Source organism: Homalodisca vitripennis, chromosome 3 (genome assembly GCF_021130785.1).
Source record: "Homalodisca vitripennis isolate AUS2020 chromosome 3, UT_GWSS_2.1, whole genome shotgun sequence".
In the NCBI taxonomy this organism is placed as follows: domain Eukaryota; kingdom Metazoa; phylum Arthropoda; class Insecta; order Hemiptera; family Cicadellidae; genus Homalodisca; species Homalodisca vitripennis.
This window is the reverse complement of record NC_060209.1, coordinates 133,924,775-133,941,269: the sequence shown is the minus strand read 5'-3', so window position 1 is coordinate 133,941,269 and position 16,495 is coordinate 133,924,775. Positions and strand designations below refer to the sequence as shown.

The 16,495-nt window shown below is 33.9% G+C and overlaps 1 protein-coding gene across 5 annotated transcripts in view; it reads right to left on the bottom strand.

Annotated features, from left to right (window-relative positions):
• Nucleotides 1-16,495, bottom strand: part of LOC124357547 (tyrosine-protein kinase Btk29A) — a 142,906-nt gene that overhangs the window by 43,722 nt on the left and 82,689 nt on the right. For all 5 annotated transcript variants that reach the window (XM_046809450.1, XM_046809449.1, XM_046809451.1 and 2 more), the window contains 5 exons: nucleotides 12,484-12,567; nucleotides 9,535-9,599; nucleotides 6,466-6,531; nucleotides 2,796-2,924; nucleotides 812-1,005 (listed from right to left, as the gene is read on the bottom strand). In XM_046809450.1, the coding sequence (XP_046665406.1) occupies nucleotides 812-1,005; nucleotides 2,796-2,924; nucleotides 6,466-6,531; nucleotides 9,535-9,599; nucleotides 12,484-12,567 (538 nt within the window). The remainder of the gene's footprint in view (nucleotides 1-811; nucleotides 1,006-2,795; nucleotides 2,925-6,465; nucleotides 6,532-9,534; nucleotides 9,600-12,483; nucleotides 12,568-16,495) is intronic.

Here is a 16,495-nt window from a genome sequence, read left to right as displayed (position 1 = left end):
GTTCTTCATCATCGACTATTGGATCCCTTCAGATTCCCTTTTGCCGTACTTTTTGTTTTAATAACTGTAAATACATAATGTAATGACAAATGATCATATTTTGTTTGCTGTTAGTAAAAACATTTTCTATATTTACGCTTGTGTAGTAGTGCGAGTCAGGTATGTTTTTTCACAGATGTCAACTGTGTTTATTACACAAATCGTAAAAACATGATTTTGTTGAACTTTGTTTATAAAAATCCTTAGATAGGTAACCTAATTTATAAATTATAGTAGTTATGTCAATAATATTTTACTGCAGCTAGTATTTTCTATATTTACGTTCATGCATTACGTTGCATCTATTCGCGGACTAGCACTGATCAGCAGTACGCAAATTAGTGATCACTGAAAGGTTTTTTGTTGTATTTTGTTCACAAACATCTGTAGACAGATCACCCAATTATCATGCTTTTATAAATAATATTTCAAAATGGAGCTATTTCTCTGTGAAGATGATAGATACTCCACAGAAAGCAAACAAACAATCACTTATTTTTTACGCCAGTAAATGCTTAGAGTCTGAGTGTTCTACACACCAGAGCTCTGTAAGCACTAACAGTGCACTTGCCAATGACAAAGGAAAAAGTATTTCCTAGCAAATAAAAACATGAGATTTACTCTTCATAGGCCCTAAAGAGATTTAGAGGAAGTCAGTGTGACTGAGATCAGATTGACATTTTAAGAGGAATGTTATAACAAAATTTGGAGCATCCAAAATCCCTAGTTGAAAGAATAACTAAATATATAAGTGCAGGAGTTAGTTACTGACCATGACTGAGGCCAGCAGTAGCCGGCACAGGACGGTCGCAGGGAGAAGTCTTCAGTCGACTAGCCAGACCCCCGCTGTTGTGTCTGTGGTAATTTACCAGATCTGGGATCGTCGCACAGCAGTGTTTCTCTGACAGAAAGAAATCTCCTCGAGAATTTTGTTTTATGTGGTAGTGTTTTACATGCGGGTGTGGACTGGAAATAAAAGCACTTCATTAGGATGTACAGATAATGTACATTTAATGTATTCCTATCATTGTACTTAAGGTCAAAACAGTTAGACTGGTGGCAGCTCTATCAGGTGGGTGTCAGTACTTCATGACACTCACTCAAACTTCACTGTACTAAAGGCAACAATGCTATTACCACACTGTAATGCTGGTTAAATTAACAACATTTCTTCAACATTTAGTACCAAGATTAGTATAAAAAATGGCCACTTAACTATTACAACATCAAACTTGGAGGGAAAGGCCAACTCATTTTCCACTACTAGAACTTTATATTGATGTTTTCCTCATTTTCCTCTGTGCATATCTTTAGTGAGTTATCTCAACTTAATTGTATATACTATACTGGCATAAAATAATGCTTTACGAGGGTCATTTAAGTCTGTGTAAAGTAAAAGAGATAAAACTACTGCATATTGAGGTTATGTTCAGTTGGTAGCTTCTCTTGAAAGAACGCACACCAAGTTTCAGCCTGATCAGTCTATTTCATTGTGTGTGACATTCGTTAAAATCAAGGAAGTCATTTTTCAAAAATGGACGAAGAAGAATTTTGTGTTTTGATAATATATTAATGAAAGACAAAACTCCTCAGGAGACTAAACAGAGGCTTGATAAATAATATGGTGACTATTCACCATAACTGTATAGTAAGAACAGTTTATAAGTGGTATCAACATATTCGGACTGGCCATATGAGTACAAAATGCACTGAACAATCTGGACGCCCTGTTGAGGTACATAATATTTTGCACCAATATTTGGACATGAGAAAACTACCCACAAGGTGGGTTTTCCAATTGCTCACGGTTGACCAAAAATAAAATCGTCTAAAGTGTTGTAAGCAGGGGTTTCAGCTGTTCCAGAACAACCTACAGGAATTTAAAGGCTGTTTTATCATGACGAAAAGTGGAAACCCCAATACACTCCTGAGATCAAAAAGCAATCTAAACAATGAGTAGCCTATTCGGCTAGGAAGTTTATGGCAACTGCCTTTTGATATGCACAAGGAATAATTTTCATTAACTATCAAGAAAAGGGTAAAAACCATTACTGGTGCGTATTATTTATTGTTAATGAATCGTTTGAAAACCAAGCTGCAACAAAAACGTTCATGTCTGTCCCACAAAAAAGTCCTTTTCCATCATGAAAAGCACCAGTTCATGCCTAGCAGTTGTAGCTGTAAAACTATTGGAATTAGGATTCCAAATTGTTCCACATACCTTTTATTCTCCAGACTTAGCTCCGCTATACTATTATTTGTTCCCTAATATGAAAAAATGGCTGGCAAGAAGAAGATTTCATTTAAATGACGATGTGATAGCAGTCACAAATGGCTATTTTAAAGACGGACAAATCCTATTATTCGGAAGGGATCAATGAAGCGTATAAGCTTAAAAGTAGACTATGTTAAAAAATTGTGTTAAAAAATTAAGCAGTAGTTATTTTATAATAGACTTATCATACGACCTTCGTATCATTGTCTGACTATTGTTTATGTAAAATTTCATAATGAATTTTCATAACAACCACTGTTTTGAATTTTGGATTGAAATAATGTAACTATTAGAGAACCCACAGTCCTCAACCCACTTTGATTTACTCTCTGAAATGAAATATGTATTAAAATTAATTATGTCAATCACACAGTACACTACTTGATAAATAACTTAAAAATAAAAATGGTAAAAATATCTAAGGTGTGTTATCACTGTTTTAATACATTGCTTAAAAATTATCAATAAAAGATCAACTTACACTTTGGTATATAATGAAAGAGTATATAGGCCTTTGGTGGAGGAGTTTCTGACGACAAAACAGCCTTCTTTGTCTTCTTGTTTGAGCAATGATTCGGCCCTTTGTCTGGACATATCCCCAACATACCATCTACAAAGACAAGTTCAATTTTAATTTTACAATTATAAATTTATTTCTTGCACTCAAATATACAATGAAGGTAATAAACCAATTGATTTATTCAGCCAAAACCTTCAAACAAGAAAAGTTTATGCTTACCAGTTTGTCAGAGTTACAACCAGATAAAGTGGAGAAATGTTTGTTTCTCTATTAACGCAATTATAAACATTTCTCTATTAACCCTCCAAATAAAAATATAGTTGGTGCAACAAATGATAGACCAGTATAAGTTTCTTATGTAGTAGAATCTGTAAGATGGGTCTCATGGATATGGATTTAATTGAATTATATGTTATGGAAATAATTGTTTCTGACTTTTAGAAAGCTATGAATGACTTGTAACGCCCATGTTTAAAAACACTACGGCAAAATGGTGTGCATATTGTGTATAATACAAAAATGAATTATGTACCAACCATTGGAAAGCTGTAAATGATTTCAAAAACAGATCACACATTTTTGTATGAATCTAAAAAATGGTCAAATTAAAACATAAACTACCCCATACTTTCACATTTTTGCACCACCAATGTCTCTTATGTTTATACTCATCAAAGAATTTTTCAACGAAATTCTAGTTGTCTACAACACTAAATACAGATAACAAAACATATTACTATCCACATTCTAAATAACAACCTGAATGTAAAGAAAGAACCAATGGTTAGTACCACAACTTATTAAATGCAATACATCTTCATTCCCTGACTTTGTAAAGACTTTTAAACTTTGTCAGACTACCATTCATATTTCTGAGGTATCTTTATTACATTTTCAATTGTTGACAAATAAAAAATTTTACCTACTGAATAGGTAATAGAAGATTCTGTAAATACAAAGATAAACTGGCTGTATTAGAAGTTGTAAAAGTGGGTTTTTTTCAAAATATCTGAATATATATTATACAAAATTCTAAATAAATCTTTTATAATAAAAAAAAAACAGATTGAGTTATAATGAATGTAACAAAGAGGACAATGTGACAGTTACTGATAAGGGGTCTGGTTTTATGAAGGTTGAAGACATTTGTAAAGATCTGGTGTTGAATATTTGTATTAAGACCTAAAAACCAAACTAAAATCGTACATAGCGAGGATTTGTGTATTTAACTTTTTTTATTAAATACACAAGGAAAGCTAAGCAACTTAGGAAAGTAATAAATATGCAATGAACATTTCTATTTGCATAAGCCACTTTTTGAGAATATAGAATATATACTTAGGCTTGAGAAAAAAGTGGATAAGATAGGTCAGCTTTAAAAGAAAAATGCTGAAAATTTGTCAAGTAGGTTGAATGAGCCTTCCTTCATTGATTAAGTGGAGAATGATAAAGGGGTTTTTTTAGCATACAAACCCATTAAATACTCTAATTACATACTAAGTAATATAACTGATGGAAAAATATGGATATCTGAATAAATTTAGAGACAATAGTAAGTTTTTTGTTTAAATAAATTATATTATCACACCACCAGAGCATAAAACAATTTGAAGTAACACAAAAAGTAACTGACTTATTAACAGACCCAGTACCCAAGTTTTGTCGAGTAACTGATTAATTCCAAGTGACAAGCAAACACTCCACAAAGTTACCATGAACAATGGTAAGAATGATGTGAAACTAAATGTAGTAATTACCTAGTGCATGGAGTCACTTATTTATTGTGTAATACTAGCACAAAAATGTAATGTGATTATTGGGACAATATCTTGATCATAATAAAACATGGATGGATTCCAAAATTATACAACACATTATATAATGAAAAGATCACAGACACAATTACAGTTTTGGACATGAATATCTGTTTTGTGAATTGCCTTATGAGTTTTACACTAATAATGGCCTACATCACAAAAATAGACAAAGGTGGCAAAATTATCATAGTTTATGCTAGAGAGAAAAAAAGAAGAGAAATACAGATCTTGTTGATCATAGTATAATTAAAGATGACAGCAATCATGTGGGAACAACAATTATCAACCCTGGGACTACATACCTAAACTGTTCCGTTGTGGAAGTGACCATGAGAAACGAACAATGATTATATTCAGTACAGACATTTTCTTCAGGGACACAGTACAATGGACTGCCATTATGTCAGTTTCTGTTTGTTTGTTAATTAAATATATACAAGTTTTAGTAGTTCTTTGATTTAAATAGATGAATGTGGTTTGTTGAATTGGTATTTCATGTATAGTAATATTTGTATTAGAAAACCATATTATCTTATATATATAAAAATCTTGAGTCACGATGTATGTTGCCAATAAACTCCAAAACGACTGAACCAATTTCAATCAAATTTCACATGTATCCGTAATTTAGTCTAACTTAGAAGATAGGATAGTTATTATCTGAATTATTCGCTTATGTCGTCGTGAATATAAACGAATAAAATGAAGAAAAGTTTTTCAAAGCGCCTGCACATTATAACCTGCAATTACGAGATAGATACGTATATTAAACAGTGAAACACTATTTGAAGGCGCTAAGTTATGATGTATAATTGTCTAAACTAAATTTTTGGTTGAACTTAAAGGTTGAGTGGTAGACCACCATTATGCATGTACAATACATTTTTTGACATATTTTCTTGATCGTGACATCAAGGTAAAATCTACATCGGGGTTGGAAATATAATTTACTTCAACCAGAAATGCTCATACGCGGGCAAAACTTACGAAAAGCGTGCGAAGCCGCGGGAAACAGCTAGTATTTTATATTATTAGAGACTTAACCACTCCAACATAAAGACATTAATTCATGTCTGCTTGATGAGTATTGCTAGTATGAGAACTAAAGCAAGATAATAGTGCTAGACTATGGTTCCTACACAGATACCAGTAGAATATTGTGGGTTTAAAAATAAAACTTAGTTTACACATCCGATGTTATAACTAAGTTCTAAGTTTACTGATACACATCGCTTACACAATTAAATTCTTAAAATATCCATCTTCGGTCAAAAGATGTTAAACCAAAACAGCGGCTCTCTACAGTGAGGCTGAAATAATTAGACTTTAATTGTGAACTGGAAAACTTAGATGTTGATTAAAGATCGAATCAAATTAATCTTACCAATCAAAGATTAAGACCAACTTCAATTAGAATACTATAAATCAAAAAATAACTTAAAGATTATACATCCAAATATTGAAAAACGTAAACGAAAATACGTAAACTTAAACAGATATGAGAAAAATTATGTATGGTTAGATAAAATGCATTTAGTCACAGGAATCTGCTGATTTTAATATTATCTAGACGTGCTAATTCTTGTAACATTTGCACATCTTCACCAATATACTTCTAAACTAATATAGCAATACTAATGCTTGAAAATTGTGTATATATATGTGTGTGTGTGTGTGTGTGTGTGTGTGTGTGTGTGTGTGTGTGTGTGCGTGTTTAAATTATCAAACTGTCATAGGATAATAAACTGGGGATTACTCAAAGATAAAGATTACTAAATCTTATTATGAAATTATCAACATGTATTTTTACTCACTCATATTTCTGTAGACCTAATAATTCTTTTTCTTTAACATAATTGCTAGGAATGTATCCAATTGATCTGTAACAGAACAAACATACTACCTCAGTATATTATTACACAGTATTACACAAAGATTTCTATATTTTTCTTCAGTTTTTAAACTGTGCATGTCACAAAGGTTAACTATAGTAAACACTCATGTGCAAATGGAAGCATAATGTAACAAAAAATAAATTACAATTGAGATAAAGTTACCAAAAATATGTCCTCCTTTCCTTAACCTGAACATAATTTATTACACCTGTAATAACATATTCATGTATTAAGCTGTTCTACTAACTCAGCTACAACGTTCTACAGATCTCATTAGAGGTAGCTACTGCCAACAGCATCAGTTATATTGCCTTTGTGCCAAACTTCAGTATACTTGTCAAAGGATAAATTACCTGTACTGTTCAATCTGGATAATGTTTCAAATAATTCAGTGTACAATCAATAATGTTAATCTGTTCTAAAATGGAGTTGTACCAATTAATCTGTTTGAAAACTTATAACCACGTTCACTAACCAGCTATTTAAGACTACATTATCTATGTTTTTCTGAAAATTTTCTTTTGTTGTTTGGAAAATTAAACAACCGTTTAAAAAAATAACATGTAAGTTCAGAACAAGTTAGTATTTTTGTTGGTGTATTATGTATATAATAAATATAACAGTACAAACCACATACAAAATTTGTGCAGACGATATGCCAAATACAAGTTGAACGTTTGCCAGTTGCAAAGTTAAGTTTTATATACATTTTGTTTCCTTCAAAATATTCACTTGCATAGAATTTGACTTTCACTGCTAGAAAGAAAGTGTTCTGTCTACTCTATATGCAATTTTTAGGAGAGAGGGAAAAACTCCTGAGTTATAGATAAATTGGCTAATTTAGTCAATGGTTTCACAATATGCCTTGAGCATTTTTTATTAACCACATGGGTCTCAATTCTAGATCATTTGATTTTTTGCTGGGAGTTGTTGAATGATTCTATCGAGCTCTTCCTCCACTACGGGAGTCAGAGTCATTGAGGCTGTTGGACTCTGTCTACGCATGGGATTCCCCTGTGGCAGTGATGGATGAGGTCCCCCGTCCACAAGCTTCAGACACAAATAAATCTATTAAACTCGTCGCCAACCCTAGAAGCACTACTCACAATTGTGTCCCCAATATTGACTGTGATTTGTTTGAATTCTTGATTATTGTTAATGATGCCCCATACAGTTTTGGAAACTTTTTTGAAAAACATAATTGATTTTGTGAGGTCATACGCTTTTGCAGCTTGGATCACATTTCTATAAATTTTTTTATAATTTCTAAAAAAGATTTTGAACTGTTCATTGGCTGTTTTTCTGTTTATTTCAGAGAAAAACTTGAGTTTTTCTCTCAAAACCAGAATGCCTTTGTTGATCCAAGTATTATTTACCTTCTTTGGACAAACTTTGATCGTTTTTGTAGGGCAGCAGGTGTTTTGCAGGGCTCAATGGAAATTTAAACATTCATTGAAAATTTGAAACTGCTGCTCAATGGGGTGTGAAAACAATCAGAAAATTCCACTTTTTTTAAAGGAAAGCGTTGAGGAGAGCAATATTTTCTGGCCTTGTGTCTCTTATTGTTTTGGTACTTTTTGGTTCTCTCGCAATTTTTTTCTACTAATGGCAGCCTCTTGGCCATAGTGGTCCGAGATAGCTTTGTTGACCACCGACACTGTGACATTTTCAACGTTCGTGATGATGTTATCAATAGCCGACTGTATTGTAGCTGTCACTCTCGTGGAGTTTTGACCAACAGTTCAGGGCCAAATGACCTCAGCCGAACGACTAGTCGCTTAGTGGATGGATGGTTGCTGTCCATCGCATCCACTTTGAGATCCCAAATCAAGAAGTAATCGTATTAATGGTTTAGTCAGGTCAGACAGTAACACTTCGAATTTTGAAAAAAAAAAACTGATCTTCATTTCCACTGGGAGACCTGTAAATCCCTATCACATTTAATTAATATGGAGACCTGCTAGTTTGTAATTTGATCCCAACTGTTTCGAAATCTTTCACGGTCGTTTCTTTGATTGGACATTTTGTGAAAACTAATTTTTATCTCCGAAAAATTGCTACACCACCTCCTTTGGAGGCCTGGTAACAGTACGCTTCTGCCAATTAGTAATTTGCAATTTTGCAAAGTTCAAGGTTTTCGATGTTAAAACCGTTCTCATTTATAACGAGAATTGAGTCAGTATATGACTAGGGAACAATTTAGAGAAATTCAAATTCTATGCAAGTGAATATTTGGAGAAAATAAGAGTTACAAATTAATGAGTAAAAAATAACAAATTATATACTGTTAATACTATATGTAAATCGTATAATGGATCTGATGCTAAAGCATGTTTGAATGCAATTAATAGTTTTAAAAATCGAGAACCGAAGTTAATCAGAAATTTGTCTCCTGAAGAGTGGGTCGGACACTTCAGAAAACTCCTTTATCCACCTCTGTTAGCTGCAAGCATCAGCTATGCTAGTCCATATATATTACCGACAAGTCTCTCAATAGTAATCTTTCATTACATGAGTTGGAAATAGAACTGAGAAATGATAAAAATAATAAGGCTCAATATGAATAAGGTTTTGGAAAATGTGACCCAGTAATTTCGTTTTGTTAAATTATATTTGCCAATTCAATTTAATTTTTGTTATATACAGTGTATGCCGAACCTCATACAGTATAAATTTCATTCTGTGGAACTTCATACAAGAACATTTTCTCAGTAGAGGAGTATCTGACAGTTTATAGTATTTTATTCCCCAAAGGTATTCTTAACACCTAAAGTGAGTCCAGTCGACATTCCAGTGATTTAAGCTTAAGACCCATTTACTCACGAACCGGATTTCAAGTCTCTTGCTTGTAGAGAAATTCATTATCTTGTATGTCAGTGAATATTGCTCTAATTTACGTCCACCACATATCTAAATGGTAAAGATATTGTTACATTATCTTTACATATAATAACCTCTAACAATAACCTCTACAGTGCTAACCCTTACCCTGTCTCGTCCTTGACTTTCCACCAGTGTTCCTGTGAATCGTCCAACACTTCATATTCTGCACCCTGTATCATACAAAAGTGAAAATCATAACTCCACTTACTAAATAATTATGAGATTTCATTGAACTGTATTGTATAAAAATAATGTTCAATATATGAAATATTACCTTTTTCTTATTATATTACGGGAAACAAAAAGAAAAGGAATACTATAATGATTTCTATAAGGGATAGTGGTAACTTCAACACGGACTCTTGGTAATTTAGGAGCCGACAGCCAATTGACACTTCATAACAAACAATCTGGTTTTTCTTGAAATCGATTAGAGAAATTTGTTATAAGAATGATAGTTACTTTGGTATTATCTGGAGTCCAATCTATCCATGTCTAGTACTTGTGATTACGTGATATAAGTAAGCTTAGACTAGGTTATCATAAATATGTTACTAGTTGTACCTAAGTTAAAGTTAACCTTTGTGAGTGCTCACGTGATCTGAGCTTGAATTTGGGTACTATCTAGAGGGTCTTTTCTTTTTCCACCAGAAGTGCAGGGTGAAAGCAGAACATGATCTGAAATCTGAAAAATTGGACGATCAGGGACATGATCTGAGGTCGGGATGGTACAGATCGGAAATGCCCCTGGCCATCATCATTTTTGGCAAAAAAATAACAAATATCCCTCAAGATAATACTTAAATTCAATCTCGAAACACGTCAGTGCTCGTAAATGTTAACTTAAACTTTTCCTACTTATAATACGTATGGATGTATTTACCTAATAAGAAATAGTGGATAAAGACAGAGTGACCTCCGGATAATTCCAAAGTACCGAAAGAAATTAGTCATCAGTCAGGTTAGTTTTGGTGGAGGTTGAAATGGGAGGGTACTAAAACGGTTAAAAATATTAAATGATAACTTTCTCCTCAGATTATATTTTTCCTAACTTGAAACATATTTTTAACCCTTTTAAGATTCTCTCCCTCTAAAACATGTGAGGCTAACGATCAATTTCTTTGTTAGCAGAAATTTCTCTATTGATCACAAGAAAACCAAGTTGTTGTTATAAAATGCAATTTGGCTCTTGAAATACATAAGTGGTTTGGGCAAATGACGATCTGTCTCTCAACTCTGGTTCTAATATTATTTCAAATAAATCCCTGTGTTAATACTGGCTATGTCTTCAAACAGTATATACAGGATTACACTATATTATAATACAGATTTTGTATTAAATTTGGGTCTCAACTTAACTCCCATGTCTCCACTGTGTAAGACAATAAGATACAGGTTGCATAAAATACTCATTGATTGAGTTCAGAATTAATTAAACTACTAGTTTCAGTTCTTGGTCATACATTGAGAGTGAAGAACAAAAACTGTAAGGTCTGAAATTTCTAAAGCATTTGTGGCTAGGAATTCTGTGAACAGTATACTTCACTCATAATACCAATGGTTTTGTCAGCGCTAATGCAGTATTGATATTACAGTTTTTACTAGATTAGAAATATAATCCTATGGTTGTTATGTATACTTGTGCCCCTATCTGATGCATGAAATCTGACTATTTACAATCTGTATATAACCCTGATACTTTAATAACCTATATATCCTACGTTGTTCAAAGGTTAATAACATAGGATATTAAAATCATATCCTTATTACACAGATCATGTTATACAGCTACAGCTGAGTACCATTGGCAAGACACGGAATTAGTCATTTAACACTCGAGTTAATACTTGTATGCTCACTTATAAACAGTTGTGTACGTTCTTTCCATGGTTTTTGTTTGTCAGAATGTTTTTACAGTGTAAGAAATAAATTTGTTTTTAGATAATTTTGTTATAAATTAGGGATTAAATTTAAAAAATAATTGAATATGCTTGTGATCACAACATGTAATATTTTAATTGTTTCATTTTATTAATTAGTGTTGGTGGTTAGGCAATAAGTGTAGCTAACGTTGCCTTACCATTGGTGAAATGACTTCCATAAAACTTTATATAAAATTCCATAACATCATGTCTTTTAAATGATACAATTGTTACTATATTTTGAAAAACTTACAGTTTTACATTTTAAACCTAATGTATAATTTCTATGACTCTCTAAAATTATAAAACATTATTAAAATTCCAAGGTTCAACTAAGTGAAAAATCTATATAAATGTAAATAAAATACATTTAATATGTTTTAATATTGTACAGGTCTTGCTGAACAAAACATAATACTTGTTAAAACAAGTGTTTAGACAGAGACAAAATTTTAAACTGTTTACAAATCATCAAAAAAGTCACTGTATCTACAGAATTTGTAACTGCCAGTTTCAATGTTGTTTCGACAAACCAACTCTCAACATGACTTCCATGTGACTAGTGCAATAAGTAATAAATAAAAGATATATTTTATTTTCACATTATTAATTAAATGTTTGGTTCAAACACTAAATAAATGAACATAGAAAATAATTAAGCAGTGGTATTATAATCACCTCAGATTCACGATTTCTGTTCTTGTCATCACTGTTTTGTCTCCTCTAGTAATTTTAAGATTAAACCGCATTACCAAAGCACAGTTCGGAAATTGGCACTAAATTATTAATGACTGATGTAAAGTACTAAATTGCTATATGAGTAATAATTTACTAATAGAGCTGCCAACAACTGCACTTAGCATTGTTTTATAGGTAAATGTACCCAAAAAAGCAGTTCTGATAAACGCTTTGCTGATTAAACTATGATAAACTCCCTTCCTACCAGTAAGAGAATAGCACAAAGAGTAACAACAATAGTCATCCCTGTCTCAAGAATGAGAAGTGTTTAAATACTTTCAGATAACATAGAAAATAAGTTTGTTTGGAAGAAAGGCTGCTTGTTGTTATTTTGAAAACCATATATAATAAGTTATTGGAGTGAATATTTTAAAATTAGTGGATAAAAGCTTACCTTTTCTAATGACAAGTCCCCTCCTTCGATAGCTTTGAAAGGATAGAGTGCCACCACAACTTTCGTCCTCACCATCTGATCTTGCTGCAATTATAACAATACAATAACATTGACAAACAGCCCAATAATATTTTTTTTTAAACAAAGTAGGCATATATCTGGTACTTATTACTACAGTGTTCATTGTTAAGGAATTTGCATTGCTGGTTAGGATCAGTTACGTTTTTGATGACACAGTTAAGTTTGCCTGTCCGGATGCCTATTTTTATTTTACATATTCTAATCCTAATAATGTTAAAAATGCAAAAGTGCCTTTGTTGGTTTGTTTTGTTTGCATGCACAAACTATTCAACCAATTATATTAAAATTTTACATGGACATTCTTAGGGCCCCTGGGATGAATATAGGCCTATTCTTATTTCAAAAATCTCTTGGGCTATGCCCCGCTGGTCTATAAAACAGTAAAAAAATCCCATTTTGATCTCTAAAGTTGTGTAATATGAATTTACAGAGCCTGTTAAATGTAATCAACTGTGCGTGTAAACATTGTATTATGCTTGCACAATCATATGTTTAATTAATATAACCAATATTTTCAATTTGTTTATATTTATAGAGAGAAAGCCCCTGCGGTCTGAGAAGGCGGTACACCACCTCCTTGTTGGTAAACAAGATCTGGTTTATCTCCCCCAGGAAAAAGCTGAAACCTTTGCAGACACAATGGAACAGCAATGTTCACCAAATCCTGGTGTTGAAGACCCTGCCCAAAGTAACCACATTCACCTGAGGTTGGATCAAGAGGCTTCTGATGAAAAAGACGGTGGTGAACTTCCACCCATCACTCATGCTGAAGTTGCTGCCTCCATCTCCAGGCTACATCCTCAGAAAGCTGCTGGTCCCAACAATCTTGGTTCTGCAGCCCTTAAAGGGCTCTCGGAATGAGTGCTGCATTGGGTCACTGCTATCATGAACTCCTGGCACTTTCCAACACCCTGGAAGCTGGCTAAGCTCGTACTTATTCCCAAAGCCAGCAAGGAGCTGGTCCAACCTGAGAACTACAGGCAGAGCGGTTTATACTGGCCAGGTTCCCGACCTATTTGACTCAGCTGATTCCTCAGAGTGGGATCACATCAAGGCCTGGTCTTCCCATGAGGGTCCTGCTTCACTGCACAACCTGAACACCCCATGGCATCGCTGGTCCTCCCTAAGCACTTCACTCATTTAGACTTGCCTTCCATCCTCAAGCTTTATCGACCTCATATATCTTCTTCATTATTCATTTACTTCTTATCAACTTGACTCTATTAACTACACTTCAACACTGAATCATTCTTCCCTAGCACTAAAGTGTATGCTGAAGTACTCTGATACACTGCTCTCCAGCAGTCATTGGGACATTTGTTTCAGAAGCTGCTCTGAGGGGAGGCACCCGTCTTCCACGGTTCATTTCAGTTCTGAGAGAAAGCATAGCAAAAATAACAACTCTTCTTTCTTATAAATTAATTTACTATGTATTTTATTTAATAAACCTAATTAGAAATATGTACACGTAATGTATTGAATTTGCTTCTCTCAGACATTGTGGGTCAGGATATTTACAGTAGCTGAAGGAACAAAAACGAAGGGACTGGGTGTTAGTCTGATTCAACAAATCATTGTAGCTCTGTGACTACAATTTAAGGAAACAAGCAAGTGCAATGAATCCGTGATTACAGTAAGTGGAACCACAAAACAATACACAAGACACTAAACACAGTTTTTATGACAGAAAATCATTGAGGGGACATCACATCCATTTCTCACTGAAGAGGTATTCAATACTGATTAGGTATATAAATATGACGAAAACTGAAGTGCGTGATAGATTCGGCTTGCTGGCAGTCTATAATGACAATACTAAGCTGCGTTTAGATTGGCAAGTAAAGTTGCGAGGGAATATAGTGTGAACAAGATAAGCAACTTTACTTGCGAGAACTGTCACAAATATTTGCTGCGGGTGTATCGCTGGTTCTTGCGGGAGTTAATACGAAGTCTGTTCACACACGGCAGTGATGTCTCGGCAATGTTTATAATTGAAATTGTAATGGCCGATTGTGTCCTTTAGTCCGACATGGAGGTTTAAACGGGTTTTCTTGTGTGTGAAATGCCGCGGCCGTTGTCCTTTAGCTGAGGATATACTGTTGTTTCGTTGTTTATATTTGTTATTTTTTGTCATTTTGTAGTAACGTTATGGACCGCTGGACCGGCTTCTAACTTTCCCAGAACAGCCGTCAAGTTGTGTCCCCTCTTCATTAAATATTCTGTCTATTATTGTTTTTCTATATTTATTTTATTACTTTAAGTTTTGTTTTTAATTGGTTAGCCCACGGGTATGCTACTTTTCTAATGTTGGATCACGATTAACGAACTTTGGGTAAGGCGGAAACGAGTACTCATGTGATCAAAACTCGAATCTAGACACTATCTAGGCACCGATGGCCAGAGGCATTTTCTATTCCGGCGACTGAATAAAATTAAAACATAAACACAATGTATGTATCGCGGCAACTAACGCTTTGCCGAGTTACCGCTTACGCTACCACTCGATAGTGGCCGAAGCCCGAGACGATGGGTCGGTATCGTTGGTATTCGCGTGTTCCCGGTATTCCCGGTCAGGTGGCCACCCAGTATCCACGTTGGTTTACTTCACTTTGCAAAGGAAGCACTTGATTTTATGCCCCTGTTCCTTGGACACACGATGGACATTCTTTCTTTTCAAATTTGCTCTGTTGGTGTTTCTTTCCTCCAATGGAACTTGTGCAATCTTCTTTGCAGACCTTCCTCATTGTCACCTTCCTTACCGCTTACTGGTTTTACCATTACAAATCCAATTTCCTTCCTCATTGTCATCAGTACGTTTAGTGTCGTGGTCAGAAGCCATGATATAATCATCTTTATCGTGATCGATTCTGGCTCAATACGAAAGTTATCAACTTCATTCCATATCGTTATATGCCTAATTCTGGCTTAATTTCTTCTCTTCTGAATCCATTATCAAAACTGTGAACTCTAAAGAAAATAGCAAATAAAACACAAAAATCACTTTACAATAATAATTAATTACAAGGAGTAGTTCCAACAGCAACAAAACAAATACTGGTGCGGGGGTCTGACGACACCCCATGCTGTGTCAAACCATGTTTTTACTGCAGCAGCGTGAACTGACGAAACCCATTTTAACAGATCACGCATGAGTTGACTTGGGAACTACTGAGAAGCGTAGCATAGCAGCTAATCTTTTCCTGCTGTCTTTAGGTTTACCAAGACGAGGGTATAAAAACCCCGAGCCAGTACGTAAGGGTTAAACTGGCCACTTTGCAGGAATTTTCCACATATCAACAACTCAATAATACTCTTTAAATAAGGTTTAAAAGTTGTAGGCCTGTAAACCTAGCGTTGCAGATAATTTTATCATGTAAGAGGTCCATTTAAAAAGTAAAAGAAATGTTTCTTTGACTTGTTTTATAAAACGTAAAGTTTATTAAAAACGTTATTAAACAAATAAAATAAAGGTTTTAAATTGTCACCGCATTATTTGCTAACTATCCATGATATTTTATTAATTGGCAAACTAGAACATAACAAGTCTTGTGGCTAGAGCCATTTGTCTGGAGTGATGCAACCGAAGGACGGGAAACATTAGTGTCCTGCGGAGAATAAATGAGAGCAGACAGGATGTCAGCCATCAGTGGTTCTGGCCAGTCTTTTTACAGCCGGTTTGATTGCTTTGTCATTTCGCCTGAATGAAGCAAGTACACTACGATGATGTTTTACTGTATATATATATATATATATATATATATATATATATATATATATATATATATATATATACAAAAGTGGTGAAAGGATTACGAGCTGGACCTCACAGTCGCGCGTAAGGATCTTGCGGCCTTGAGACGAAATCATATCGAGATGACGTTTAGATATTTTGTAGTACTATGCACTGATATAGATTATCAGCCGTAATCTC